Source organism: Pelophylax lessonae (genome assembly GCF_965119305.1).
Source record: "Pelophylax lessonae genome assembly, chromosome: 7".
Classification (NCBI taxonomy): domain Eukaryota; kingdom Metazoa; phylum Chordata; class Amphibia; order Anura; family Ranidae; genus Pelophylax; species Pelophylax lessonae.
The window spans coordinates 204,016,780-204,030,902 of NC_138774.1; the positions used below are offsets into that span (position 1 = coordinate 204,016,780).

The following is a 14,123-nucleotide window of genomic DNA, read 5'->3' on the forward strand; positions in this document are numbered from 1 at the left end:
TACTTCTGAAGGTTTGAGGGTGCTGCCTGTTCCATACCCCCCCTACTCCTCATCTAGCCTTTTAGGGGTACAAACAATAGTAATTGGGGCCTAGTGTGGTTGTGTACGTGTGATATACATACACTTTTTTTGGATCATATTTTCTATTCCGCTATTTAATCAAAAACCTTTGGGGATCAGTTAAATTGGGGGATAGTCTGTGTTGGTACGTGTGAGAGAGATCCACCTTTCCAAGTTGTTGGGGTTCATCTCATACTTCTGAAGGTTTGAGGGTGCTGCCTGTTCCATACCCCCCCTACTCCTCATCTAGCCTTTTAGGGGTACAAACAATAGTAATTGGGGCCTAGTGTGGTTGTGTACGTGTGATATACATACACTTTTTTTGGATCATATTTTCTATTCCGCTATTTAATCAAAAACCTTTGGGGATCAGTTAAATTGGGGGATAGTCTGTGTTGGTACGTGTGAGAGAGATCCACCTTTCCAAGTTTTTGGGGTTCATCTCATACTTCTGAAGATTTGAGGGTGCTGCCTGTTCCATACCCCCCCTACTCCTCATCTAGCCTTTTAGGGGTACAAACAATAGTAATTGGGGCCTAGTGTGGTTGTGTACGTGTGATATACATACACTTTTTTTGGATCATATTTTCTATTCCGCTATTTAATCAAAAACCTTTGGGGATCAGTTAAATTGGGGGATAGTCTGTGTTGGTACGTGTGAGAGAGATCCACCTTTCCAAGTTGTTGGGGTTCATCTCATACTTCTGAAGGTTTGAGGGTGCTGCCTGTTCCATACCCCCCCTACTCCTCATCTAGCCTTTTAGGGGTACAAACAATAGTAATTGGGGCCTAGTGTGGTTGTGTACGTGTGATATACATACACTTTTTTTGGATCATATTTTCTATTCCGCTATTTAATCAAAAACCTTTGGGGATCAGTTAAATTGGGGGATAGTCTGTGTTGGTACGTGTGAGAGAGATCCACCTTTCCAAGTTGTTGGGGTTCATCTCATACTTCTGAAGGTTTGAGGGTGCTGCCTGTTCCATACTCCCCCTACTCCTCATCTAGCCTTTTAGGGGTACAAACAATAGTAATTGGGGCCTAGTGTGGTTGTGTACGTGTGATATACATACACTTTTTTTGGATCATATTTTCTATTCCGCTATTTAATCAAAAACCTTTGGGGATCAGTTAAATTGGGGGATAGTCTGTGTTGGTACGTGTGAGAGAGATCCACCTTTCCAAGTTGTTGGGGTTCATCTCATACTTCTGAAGGTTTGAGGGTGCTGCCTGTTCCATACTCCCCCTACTCCTCATCTAGCCTTTTAGGGGTACAAACAATAGTAATTGGGGCCTAGTGTGGTTGTGTACGTGTGATATACATACACTTTTTTTGGATCATATTTTCTATTCCGCTATTTAATCAAAAACCTTTGGGGATCAGTTAAATTGGGGGATAGTCTGTGTTGGTACGTGTGAGAGAGATCCACCTTTCCAAGTTGTTGGGGTTCATCTCATACTTCTGAAGGTTTGAGGGTGCTGCCTGTTCCATACTCCCCCTACTCCTAGCCTTTTAGGGGTACAAACAATAGTAATTGGGGCCCAGTGTGGTTGTGTACGTGTGATATACATACACTTTTTTTGGATCATATTTTCTATTCCGCTATTTAATCAAAAACCTTTGGGGATCAGTTAAATTGGGGGATAGTCTGTGTTGGTACGTGTGAGAGAGATCCACCTTTCCAAGTTGTTGGGGTTCATCTCATACTTCTGAAGGTTTGAGGGTGCTGCCTGTTCCATACCCCCCCTACTCCTCATCTAGCCTTTTAGGGGTACAAACAATAGTAATTGGGGCCTAGTGTGGTTGTGTACGTGTGATATACATACACTTTTTTTGGATCATATTTTCTATTCCGCTATTTAATCAAAAACCTTTGGGGATCAGTTAAATTGGGGGATAGTCTGTGTTGGTACGTGTGAGAGAGATCCACCTTTCCAAGTTGTTGGGGTTCATCTCATACTTCTGAAGGTTTGAGGGTGCTGCCTGTTCCATACCCCCCCTACTCCTCATCTAGCCTTTTAGGGGTACAAACAATAGTAATTGGGGCCTAGTGTGGTTGTGTACGTGTGATATACATACACTTTTTTTGGATCATATTTTCTAGTCCGCTATTTAATCAAAAACCTTTGGGGATCAGTTAAATTGGGGGATAGTCTGTGTTGGTACGTGTGAGAGAGATCCACCTTTCCAAGTTGTTGGGGTTCATCTCATACTTCTGAAGGTTTGAGGGTGCTGCCTGTTCCATACTCCCCCTACTCCTCATCTAGCCTTTTAGGGGTACAAACAATAGTAATTGGGGCCTAGTGTGGTTGTGTACGTGTGATATACATACACTTTTTTTGGATCATATTTTCTATTCCGCTATTTAATCAAAAACCTTTGGGGATCAGTTAAATTGGGGGATAGTCTGTGTTGGTACGTGTGAGAGAGATCCACCTTTCCAAGTTGTTGGGGTTCATCTCATACTTCTGAAGGTTTGAGGGTGCTGCCTGTTCCATACTCCCCCTACTCCTCATCTAGCCTTTTAGGGGTACAAACAATAGTAATTGGGGCCTAGTGTGGTTGTGTACGTGTGATATACATACACTTTTTTTGGATCATATTTTCTATTCCGCTATTTAATCAAAAACCTTTGGGGATCAGTTAAATTGGGGGATAGTCTGTGTTGGTACGTGTGAGAGAGATCCACCTTTCCAAGTTGTTGGGGTTCATCTCATACTTCTGAAGGTTTGAGGGTGCTGCCTGTTCCATACTCCCCCTACTCCTAGCCTTTTAGGGGTACAAACAATAGTAATTGGGGCCCAGTGTGGTTGTGTACGTGTGATATACATACACTTTTTTTGGATCATATTTTCTATTCCGCTATTTAATCAAAAACCTTTGGGGATCAGTTAAATTGGGGGATAGTCTGTGTTGGTACGTGTGAGAGAGATCCACCTTTCCAAGTTGTTGGGGTTCATCTCATACTTCTGAAGGTTTGAGGGTGCTGCCTGTTCCATACCCCCCCTACTCCTCATCTAGCCTTTTAGGGGTACAAACAATAGTAATTGGGGCCTAGTGTGGTTGTGTACGTGTGATATACATACACTTTTTTTGGATCATATTTTCTATTCCGCTATTTAATCAAAAACCTTTGGGGATCAGTTAAATTGGGGGATAGTCTGTGTTGGTACGTGTGAGAGAGATCCACCTTTCCAAGTTGTTGGGGTTCATCTCATACTTCTGAAGGTTTGAGGGTGCTGCCTGTTCCATACCCCCCCTACTCCTCATCTAGCCTTTTAGGGGTACAAACAATAGTAATTGGGGCCTAGTGTGGTTGTGTACGTGTGATATACATACACTTTTTTTGGATCATATTTTCTATTCCGCTATTTAATCAAAAACCTTTGGGGATCAGTTAAATTGGGGGATAGTCTGTGTTGGTACGTGTGAGAGAGATCCACCTTTCCAAGTTGTTGGGGTTCATCTCATACTTCTGAAGGTTTGAGGGTGCTGCCTGTTCCATACCCCCCCTACTCCTCATCTAGCCTTTTAGGGGTACAAACAATAGTAATTGGGGCCTAGTGTGGTTGTGTACGTGTGATATACATACACTTTTTTTGGATCATATTTTCTATTCCGCTATTTAATCAAAAACCTTTGGGGATTAGTTAAATTGGGGGATAGTCTGTGTTGGTACGTGTGAGAGAGATCCACCTTTCCAAGTTTTTGGGGTTCATCTCATACTTCTGAAGATTTGAGGGTGCTGCCTGTTCCATACCCCCCCTACTCCTCATCTAGCCTTTTAGGGGTACAAACAATAGTAATTGGGGCCTAGTGTGGTTGTGTACGTGTGATATACATACACTTTTTTTGGATCATATTTTCTATTCCGCTATTTAATCAAAAACCTTTGGGGATCAGTTAAATTGGGGGATAGTCTGTGTTGGTACGTGTGAGAGAGATCCACCTTTCCAAGTTGTTGGGGTTCATCTCATACTTCTGTAGGTTTGAGGGTGCTGCCTGTTCCATACCCCCCCTACTCCTCATCTAGCCTTTTAGGGGTACAAACAATAGTAATTGGGGCCTAGTGTGGTTGTGTACGTGTGATATACATACACTTTTTTTGGATCATATTTTCTATTCCGCTATTTAATCAAAAACCTTTGGGGATCAGTTAAATTGGGGGATAGTCTGTGTTGGTACGTGTGAGAGAGATCCACCTTTCCAAGTTGTTGGGGTTCATCTCATACTTCTGAAGGTTTGAGGGTGCTGCCTGTTCCATACTCCCCCTACTCCTCATCTAGCCTTTTAGGGGTACAAACAATAGTAATTGGGGCCTAGTGTGGTTGTGTACGTGTGATATACATACACTTTTTTTGGATCATATTTTCTATTCCGCTATTTAATCAAAAACCTTTGGGGATCAGTTAAATTGGGGGATAGTCTGTGTTGGTACGTGTGAGAGAGATCCACCTTTCCAAGTTGTTGGGGTTCATCTCATACTTCTGAAGGTTTGAGGGTGCTGCCTGTTCCATACTCCCCCTACTCCTCATCTAGCCTTTTAGGGGTACAAACAATAGTAATTGGGGCCTAGTGTGGTTGTGTACGTGTGATATACATACACTTTTTTTGGATCATATTTTCTATTCCGCTATTTAATCAAAAACCTTTGGGGATCAGTTAAATTGGGGGATAGTCTGTGTTGGTACGTGTGAGAGAGATCCACCTTTCCAAGTTGTTGGGGTTCATCTCATACTTCTGAAGGTTTGAGGGTGCTGCCTGTTCCATACTCCCCCTACTCCTAGCCTTTTAGGGGTACAAACAATAGTAATTGGGGCCCAGTGTGGTTGTGTACGTGTGATATACATACACTTTTTTTGGATCATATTTTCTATTCCGCTATTTAATCAAAAACCTTTGGGGATCAGTTAAATTGGGGGATAGTCTGTGTGTTGGTACGTGTGAGAGAGATCCACCTTTCCAAGTTGTTGGGGTTCATCTCATACTTCTGAAGGTTTGAGGGTGCTGCCTGTTCCATACCCCCCCTACTCCTCATCTAGCCTTTTAGGGGTACAAACAATAGTAATTGGGGCCTAGTGTGGTTGTGTACGTGTGATATACATACACTTTTTTTGGATCATATTTTCTATTCCGCTATTTAATCAAAAACCTTTGGGGATCAGTTAAATTGGGGGATAGTCTGTGTTGGTACGTGTGAGAGAGATCCACCTTTCCAAGTTGTTGGGGTTCATCTCATACTTCTGAAGGTTTGAGGGTGCTGCCTGTTCCATACCCCCCCTACTCCTCATCTAGCCTTTTAGGGGTACAAACAATAGTAATTGGGGCCTAGTGTGGTTGTGTACGTGTGATATACATACACTTTTTTTGGATCATATTTTCTATTCCGCTATTTAATCAAAAACCTTTGGGGATCAGTTAAATTGGGGGATAGTCTGTGTTGGTACGTGTGAGAGAGATCCACCTTTCCAAGTTGTTGGGGTTCATCTCATACTTCTGAAGGTTTGAGGGTGCTGCCTGTTCCATACTCCCCCTACTCCTCATCTAGCCTTTTAGGGGTACAAACAATAGTAATTGGGGCCCAGTGTGGTTGTGTACGTGTGATATACATACACTTTTTTTGGATCATATTTTCTATTCCGCTATTTAATCAAAAACCTTTGGGGATCAGTTAAATTGGGGGATAGTCTGTGTTGGTACGTGTGAGAGAGATCCACCTTTCCAAGTTGTTGGGGTTCATCTCATACTTCTGAAGGTTTGAGGGTGCTGCCTGTTCCATACTCCCCCTACTCCTAGCCTTTTAGGGGTACAAACAATAGTAATTGGGGCCTAGTGTGGTTGTGTACGTGTGATATACATACACTTTTTTTGGATCATATTTTCTATTCCGCTATTTAATCAAAAACCTTTGGGGATCAGTTAAATTGGGGGATAGTCTGTGTTGGTACGTGTGAGAGAGATCCACCTTTCCAAGTTGTTGGGGTTCATCTCATACTTCTGAAGGTTTGAGGGTGCTGCCTGTTCCATACTCCCCCTACTCCTCATCTAGCCTTTTAGGGGTACAAACAATAGTAATTGGGGCCCAGTGTGGTTGTGTACGTGTGATATACATACACTTTTTTTGGATCATATTTTCTATTCCGCTATTTAATCAAAAACCTTTGGGGATCAGTTAAATTGGGGGATAGTCTGTGTTGGTACGTGTGAGAGAGATCCACCTTTCCAAGTTGTTGGGGTTCATCTCATACTTCTGAAGGTTTGAGGGTGCTGCCTGTTCCATACCCCCCCTACTCCTCATCTAGCCTTTTAGGGGTACAAACAATAGTAATTGGGGCCTAGTGTGGTTGTGTACGTGTGATATACATACACTTTTTTTGGATCATATTTTCTATTCCGCTATTTAATCAAAAACCTTTGGGGATCAGTTAAATTGGGGGATAGTCTGTGTTGGTACGTGTGAGAGAGATCCACCTTTCCAAGTTTTTGGGGTTCATCTCATACTTCTGAAGATTTGAGGGTGCTGCCTGTTCCATACCCCCCCTACTCCTCATCTAGCCTTTTAGGGGTACAAACAATAGTAATTGGGGCCTAGTGTGGTTGTGTACGTGTGATATACATACACTTTTTTTGGATCATATTTTCTATTCCGCTATTTAATCAAAAACCTTTGGGGATCAGTTAAATTGGGGGATAGTCTGTGTTGGTACGTGTGAGAGAGATCCACCTTTCCAAGTTGTTGGGGTTCATCTCATACTTCTGAAGGTTTGAGGGTGCTGCCTGTTCCATACCCCCCCTACTCCTCATCTAGCCTTTTAGGGGTACAAACAATAGTAATTGGGGCCTAGTGTGGTTGTGTACGTGTGATATACATACACTTTTTTTGGATCATATTTTCTATTCCGCTATTTAATCAAAAACCTTTGGGGATCAGTTAAATTGGGGGATAGTCTGTGTTGGTACGTGTGAGAGAGATCCACCTTTCCAAGTTGTTGGGGTTCATCTCATACTTCTGAAGGTTTGAGGGTGCTGCCTGTTCCATACTCCCCCTACTCCTCATCTAGCCTTTTAGGGGTACAAACAATAGTAATTGGGGCCTAGTGTGGTTGTGTACGTGTGATATACATACACTTTTTTTGGATCATATTTTCTATTCCGCTATTTAATCAAAAACCTTTGGGGATCAGTTAAATTGGGGGATAGTCTGTGTTGGTACGTGTGAGAGAGATCCACCTTTCCAAGTTGTTGGGGTTCATCTCATACTTCTGAAGGTTTGAGGGTGCTGCCTGTTCCATACCCCCCCTACTCCTCATCTAGCCTTTTAGGGGTACAAACAATAGTAATTGGGGCCTAGTGTGGTTGTGTACGTGTGATATACATACACTTTTTTTGGATCATATTTTCTATTCCGCTATTTAATCAAAAACCTTTGGGGATCAGTTAAATTGGGGGATAGTCTGTGTTGGTACGTGTGAGAGAGATCCACCTTTCCAAGTTTTTGGGGTTCATCTCATACTTCTGAAGGTTTGAGGGTGCTGCCTGTTCCATACTCCCCCTACTCCTCATCTAGCCTTTTAGGGGTACAAACAATAGTAATTGGGGCCCAGTGTGGTTGTGTACGTGTGATATACATACACTTTTTTTGGATCATATTTTCTATTCCGCTATTTAATTTAACTGGGCCTCCATGCGAGACCTGTGTGCCTTGTTGCGCTGTTTTGAGTACTCCACCAACATGGCCAGTGGCAATGACGCCGTTCTCAGCTTAACTATCCCACTTCTATGCCTCCTTGAAAAAACAATTCGGGCGATGATGGAAGAGGATGTGGCACAGGATGAGGAGGAGGAGGAGGATGAAGAGGTAACATTTCCAAGGCTTTCAGGGCAGTCATTCGCAAGGGGCTCCGAGGGTGGGTTCCTGCACACGCAAACGCCAGGGACGCAATTGTCCAGCAGGGGCACAGTTCTGGAGGATGAGGAGGATGAGGAGGAGGAGGAGCTGGAGGAGGAGATGGAACCATGTTCACTGCAGGGTGGCACCCAGGCCAGCTCATGGCCATCACTGGTGCGTGGCTGGGGGGATACAGAGGACACGGACGATACACCTCCCACAGAGGACAGCCTTTCGTTGCCTCTGGGCAGCCTGGCACACATGAGCGATTACATGCTGCAGTGTCTCCACAACGACCGCCGAGTTGCCCACATTCTAACTTGTGCTGATTACTGGGTGGCCACGCTGCTGGATCCCCGTTACAAGGACAACGTACCGTCCTTAATTCACTCACTGGAGCGCGATCGCAAGATGCGCGAGTACAAGCGCACGCTGGTAGACGCCATGCTGCTGGCATTCCCATCTGACAGCGGGGCCACAGTGGAAGCACAAGGCAGAGGAGGAGGAGGAGGAGGTCGCCAACGCAACCAGGGCACCGCCAGCACCTCAGAAGGCAGGGTTAGCATGGCCGAAATGTGGAAAAGCTTTGTCAGCACGCCACAACAAACAGCAGCACCAGCAGCTCAGATGGAACGTCTTAGCAGGAGGCAGCATTTTACCAACATGGTGGAGCAGTATGTGTGCACACGCCTACATGTAGTGAATGACGGGTCTGCCCCCTTCAACTTCTGGGTCTCCAAATTGGGCACATGGCCTGAGCTTGCCCTTTACGCCTTGGAGGTGCTGGCGTGCCCTGCAGCCAGTGTATTATCTGAACGGGTATTTAGCACGGCTGGGGGCGTTATAACAGACAAGCGCAGCCGCCTGTCCAGAGACAATGTGGACAAGCTCACGTTCATTAAAATGAACCAGGCATGGATCCCACGGGACTTTTCCGTACCTTATGCAGAATAGCAATGGATACCGACCTTACCCACCCATTGTTCCATTTTTGCTCTTTCTCACTCTTTTGGGGTGTACCCTCATTTAAAATTTTTGAAAAGAAGCAGTGTTGGCTACCTCGTCCTCCTCCTCAGGGCCAGATTAATGTAGGGGCTATTGGAGCTGCAGCTCCAGGCCCCTACCTTTTATATAGGCCCCGGGTTGGCCATATTCACTGTTACCGCTCTTCTGTCACTTGTAAACACAGAAGTCTGGCTTCTATGCTCGCTTCCCCAGGCAGCACCCTCAGAACCTCCCCACACAGCGTGAAGGCCGGACAAGGAGGGACAGTTGGCGATGCATGGATGTGTTTATGGGCTTCAGAGACAGCATCCCATGTTGAATTAGGCATGCATGGCTGCACCCTTCCTCCTCTGGGTGCATGGCAAGGCACGGCCCTTAAGGCCCTTCAAAATCCTCAGCACCAAGCCCATGATGCTGTTAATCCGGCCCTGGTCCTCCTCCACCGCCGCTTCCACCTACACCACCCATAGGTGTGCGCAGCCTATTGCATTAAGGTGTGCACCCCAAAGTTGAAATACACATGCATGTGTTTGCCAGCAGGGAGAGTAATGTATCGGGGCCATGTACCTGTAGGCAAGGAGAAATAGAGCAGAGCAGGTCCCAGGGAGATCTTTCCCATCTCCTCACTGGCAATGCTATGTGCCCTAGGTGATTAGGGTGTGCCCAGGCACACCCAGCACACCCTGTGCGCACGCCTATGTCACCGCCACATCCACCACCACCTCAACCTCCCTCCTACTCCATATGGGCCTCGTCCTTCAGAGATGAAGAAGAACATTGTTTTATTTTTCTGTTTTTTTTTGTTGTTTTAAGTTATGTCCCTATCCACATTTGTTTGCAGAGCACTTGCCATGCTCTTAATTACGTTTTGCTGCCATTTGCAGCACTCTAGCCCTTTCCTTTGGTGTTTTAGAGCCATTTTAGTGCCTTAAAGTTCGGGTCCCCATTGACTTCAATGGGGTTCGGTGTCCGGGAAAAGTTCGGTAAAAGTCCGGGACACGGACCCGGACTTTTTTTTAAAGTTCGGCCGAACCCGTCGAACACGGACATCTAGGTGTCCGCTCAACCCTAGTCCTGACCACTGGAGACCAGTAACATCCCACAAGAACGCAGTTTTGGAGTTGCTCTGACCCAGTCGTCTAGCCAATGCACTTTGGCCCTTGTCAAAGTCACTAAAGTCTTCACACTTGCCTATTTTTTCTTCTCTCAACACAGCAGCTTCAGGGACAATATGTTTACTTTTTACCTAATATATCCCACCCACTTTCAGATGCCATTGTAACAAGATACTCATTGTTATTCATGTTACCTGTCAGTGGTCATAATGTTATGTCTAATTGGTGTATATCTTCAATGCAGAGGTAGGCAACCTTGGCCCTCCAGCTGTGCTGAAACTACAAATCCCATCATGCCTCTGCCTTGGGGAGGCATGCCTGCAGCTGTCTTTCAGTGCCTCATGGGACTTTCAGTTCTACAACAGCTGGAGAGCCAAGGTTGCCTAATACTGCTCTAATGTGAAACTCTCAGAATACACCATAGTTTTCCTTTAATGTATTCTATGTTTTAATGAATATAGTCTAAAATATAAATTCTCTGATTGCAGAGCATCCATCTGTCCTTTCTCCGCACTGTCCCACCATACTCGCACCAGGCTCTGGTCTGGTTTGAGATGATGCGTATCTTTGGCTGGAATCACGTCATTCTCATTGTGAGTGAGGACCACGAGGGCCGGGCAGCCCAGAAGAAGCTGGAGACCCTCTTAGAAGAGAAAGAATCCAAGGTCAGTATGTGGACATCACAATGAAATTCATGTTGTTTTATATTTCTTCTTTGTGATAACCAGTTCTCCTCAGATTGCTCAATGTATGTAGATTCTTGTACGTTGAAACATATTTCTCTTTTCATCGTAACATGACAAACATAATGCTGAAACATCTAGACTGTCTCACTAGCACCTGACAAACCTTTGTACTAGTTTCATCTCACATGCTTTGCCGAGGGCCAAAATCTCCTTAAATCAATCAATAAAAGGGAATAGCCTGGAGCTTTGCAAACCTAATTATAACACAGGAATAAACCAAAAAAAATAAGTAGATGTACAAAGGATATATTAAACGGTAGGCACCCTGACGGACCAGCAGCTTAGTTGAATTGGCTAACGATGAATATTAGAGTCTTTCTGCCAGTATCTGTACAATGCAGCTTCTCTGCGAGCTCCCACCGCTGACATCAACATCATCCGCCCACATCTCCATCTGACACGCGCTAAGCACCGCTTTGCTGACATGGCTCATGCGATAGATTGAATCCCCGCTGGCTGCTCAGCTCCTGGAGAAGATGCAATGTACTAAACTAGGGACAGACCAAAATTTGTAGAGATTTTTGCACTGCTTAGCAAGCTGCTGCCGTACATTAGGTGAACATTGCAGAAACCAAACACAGACTTTATGAACTAGAGGTCCGACTGTATCAATAAGCATTAGAAGAGGGACCATGAAAGCATTGGCCATAACAACTAATTAAACTGCAGCTGTAATTTTTCCAGTGTGGTAAAATGATTGTCTTGGCGAATCTCAGGAGCCAAGTAGCCAAGGTACCTTAACTTTTACAACTGGTAGATTTTTGAGCCTTTTATGTTTTTGCCTGTTCTTGTCTATGGCTCCTAAGATGACTATTTGTCACCAGGAAAAATTAAAAACAAAAATGAAATTGGTTGCTAAGGGCAATATTATAGTTATGTATTTTGCTCCTGTATTTATAAACTGTCTTTTACTAGATTAAATGTAGAAGCAGTTGATAGAGCGTGCACAAAATGTAAATGGTAAAAGAGAAATAAAGTAAAAATAAATTAAAAATTAAGTTAGCAAACTGTCAAATAATATTGTGAAAAGAAAAATGACACATCTATGTACATGTAGGTAAAGTGGACCTTTACTTCATTTTAGATTAATAATCAGTTGTGGACACTGGGCATGCTACATATGGCCAAAAAACTTGATTGAAGAAAACGGTGTGTGTAATATACCCCGTCCGTCTGCCTTTCTGTGCCCCCTCCCCTTCACATTTACCTGCTTGTCAAACTGATAGCCCAGAGTTGCTGTTTAGGTGCAACAATACAAGTTGCTGCTGTTAAAAAAATAAAAAACAGACCCCTGAACACAATGTTCATAAACACTGTTCAGATATAGAGATATATTGGGGTTGATTTACTAAAACTGGAAAGTGCAAAAGCTTTGCATGGTAGCCAATCAGCTTCTAACTTCAGCTTGTTCAATTAAACTTTGACAAAAAAAAAAAACTGGAAGCTGATTGGTTTCTATGCAAAGCTGCACCAGATTTGGCACTCTGCAGTTTTAGTAAATGAACCCCTTTTTTACTTTTGTATTTATCCTATTTTATGAATCCGCAGATCAAAGGGATGGGCTTCACTATATGATGATATAATGTCAGCTAAAGCAACCTGACAAGGTTTTTAGAATAAATTTGTTCCGATTCAACCCCTTAATAACCCTGAACAGCCCCATCTAACTTCTTCTTTCCCTTTTCCCTTTAACATTTACCTTCCTGATATTTTTTTTGTTTATTTCTTTTTTTCTAATCAGTAATATTTGAACTTTTTTTTTGTTTTTATTCATTTTGTTCATTCTTTTTTTTTAGTGTCAAATTTAAAAAAAAACACAATTATTTTGCAATGCTTTTTACCAGAAACCGAGTTTAGGACAAATTATAAAAAAAATATATAATTTTTATCTACTGTAACAATTCTTTTAATCTAACAATAATCAAAGTAGTGTCTTTTTCATTTTTTTTAACCTTCTTATGTCTGTGAATTGTTAAAAAAACATGTAATTTTTGCAACATGATGGAAAAGAAATCCTTATTTTTCCTAAAAATTATATATGTATTACTTTGTTATCTGAAGTAAAGACAAAGCTTTTCCTAAATAAACAGGTCCAAAGCAACTGTAAAAATGTTTCTGATTCATAGAAGTGTACAGGTGTGAGAGCTGAACTGGTCAACCACTTCAGCCCCGGAAGGTTTTGCCAGGCCATTTTTTGCAATTCGGCACTGCGTTATTTTAACGGACAATTGCATGGTCGTGCGATGCTGTACCCTAATAAAATTGATGTCCTTTTTTACCACAAATAGACCTTTCTTTTGGTGGTATTTGATCGCCTGTGCAATTTTTATTTATTGCACTATACACAAAAAAATAGCAACAATTCTGGAAAAAAAAACAATATTTTTCACTTTCTGCAATATAACATTCCCCAAAAAAAAATTCAAAAATCAATTTTTTCATCCTTATAGGCCAATTTGTATTCTGCTACATATTTTTTGGTAAAAAAAAAAAACAAAAAGTGTATTTTGATTGGTTTGCGCAAAAGTTATCGCGTCTACAAACTAGGGGAAAGATTTAAGTCATTTTTATTTATTTATTTTTTTACTAGTAATGGCAGCAATCAGCGAATTGTAGTGTGACTGCGACATTGCGGCGGACAGATTGGACCCCTAACTGACATTATTGACACTTTTGGGGGGACCAGTGACATTACTACGGTAATCAGTGCTAAAAATATGCACTGTTACTGTAATAATGACACTGGCAGGGAAAGGGTTAACTCAGGGGCTATCAAAGGGTTAAGTGTGAAGCCTGGGGGGGGGGGGGGGTATTTACTAACTGTGAGGGGGATGGGCTTGTGGAATCAACACAGAGACCTGTGCTCCTAAATAGGAGGATCACAGGCGCTCTGTGTTCATTCCAGAGAGAACAATGGTCTGCTGTGTTTACAATAGCAGACCGTCATTCTCTCTCCACGGGGATCGGCTTCCCCGCTGCCTAATGGGGGGGGGGGGGGGGAATGCACCTCCGGCAGTGCGCACTCCCCCAGGAGTGCTCGTGCCAACCGCCGTACAGGTACAGCGGTTCGCGCAGCGGAGCCAGCCTGCAGCAGTACATCTGCGGCGGGTGGTAGCAAGTAGTTAAAGCAGGTCTAAATTGACCTTTATAACCTTTACAATATAACTTTTATAATATAGCTTCTTTTGTGCCTCTTCATTTTAGTTTCATTGATTACTGGGGTTCTCTGACTTGATGGCTAAGCCCAACCACCTACCATCCCTCTTTCCAGTGCCTCAGTGGCCAGTACAAGCCATGTTCATTGGAC

The 14,123-nt window shown here is 43.3% G+C and overlaps 1 protein-coding gene across 8 annotated transcripts in view; it reads left to right on the plus strand.

Annotated features, from left to right (window-relative positions):
* Window positions 1-14,123, plus strand: part of GRIN1 (glutamate ionotropic receptor NMDA type subunit 1) — a 134,026-nt gene that overhangs the window by 29,091 nt on the left and 90,812 nt on the right. For all 8 annotated transcript variants that reach the window (XM_082263901.1, XM_082263900.1, XM_082263904.1 and 5 more), the window contains exon 3: window positions 10,559-10,735. In XM_082263901.1, coding sequence (XP_082120027.1) covers window positions 10,559-10,735 — 177 coding nt within the window. The remainder of the gene's footprint in view (window positions 1-10,558; window positions 10,736-14,123) is intronic.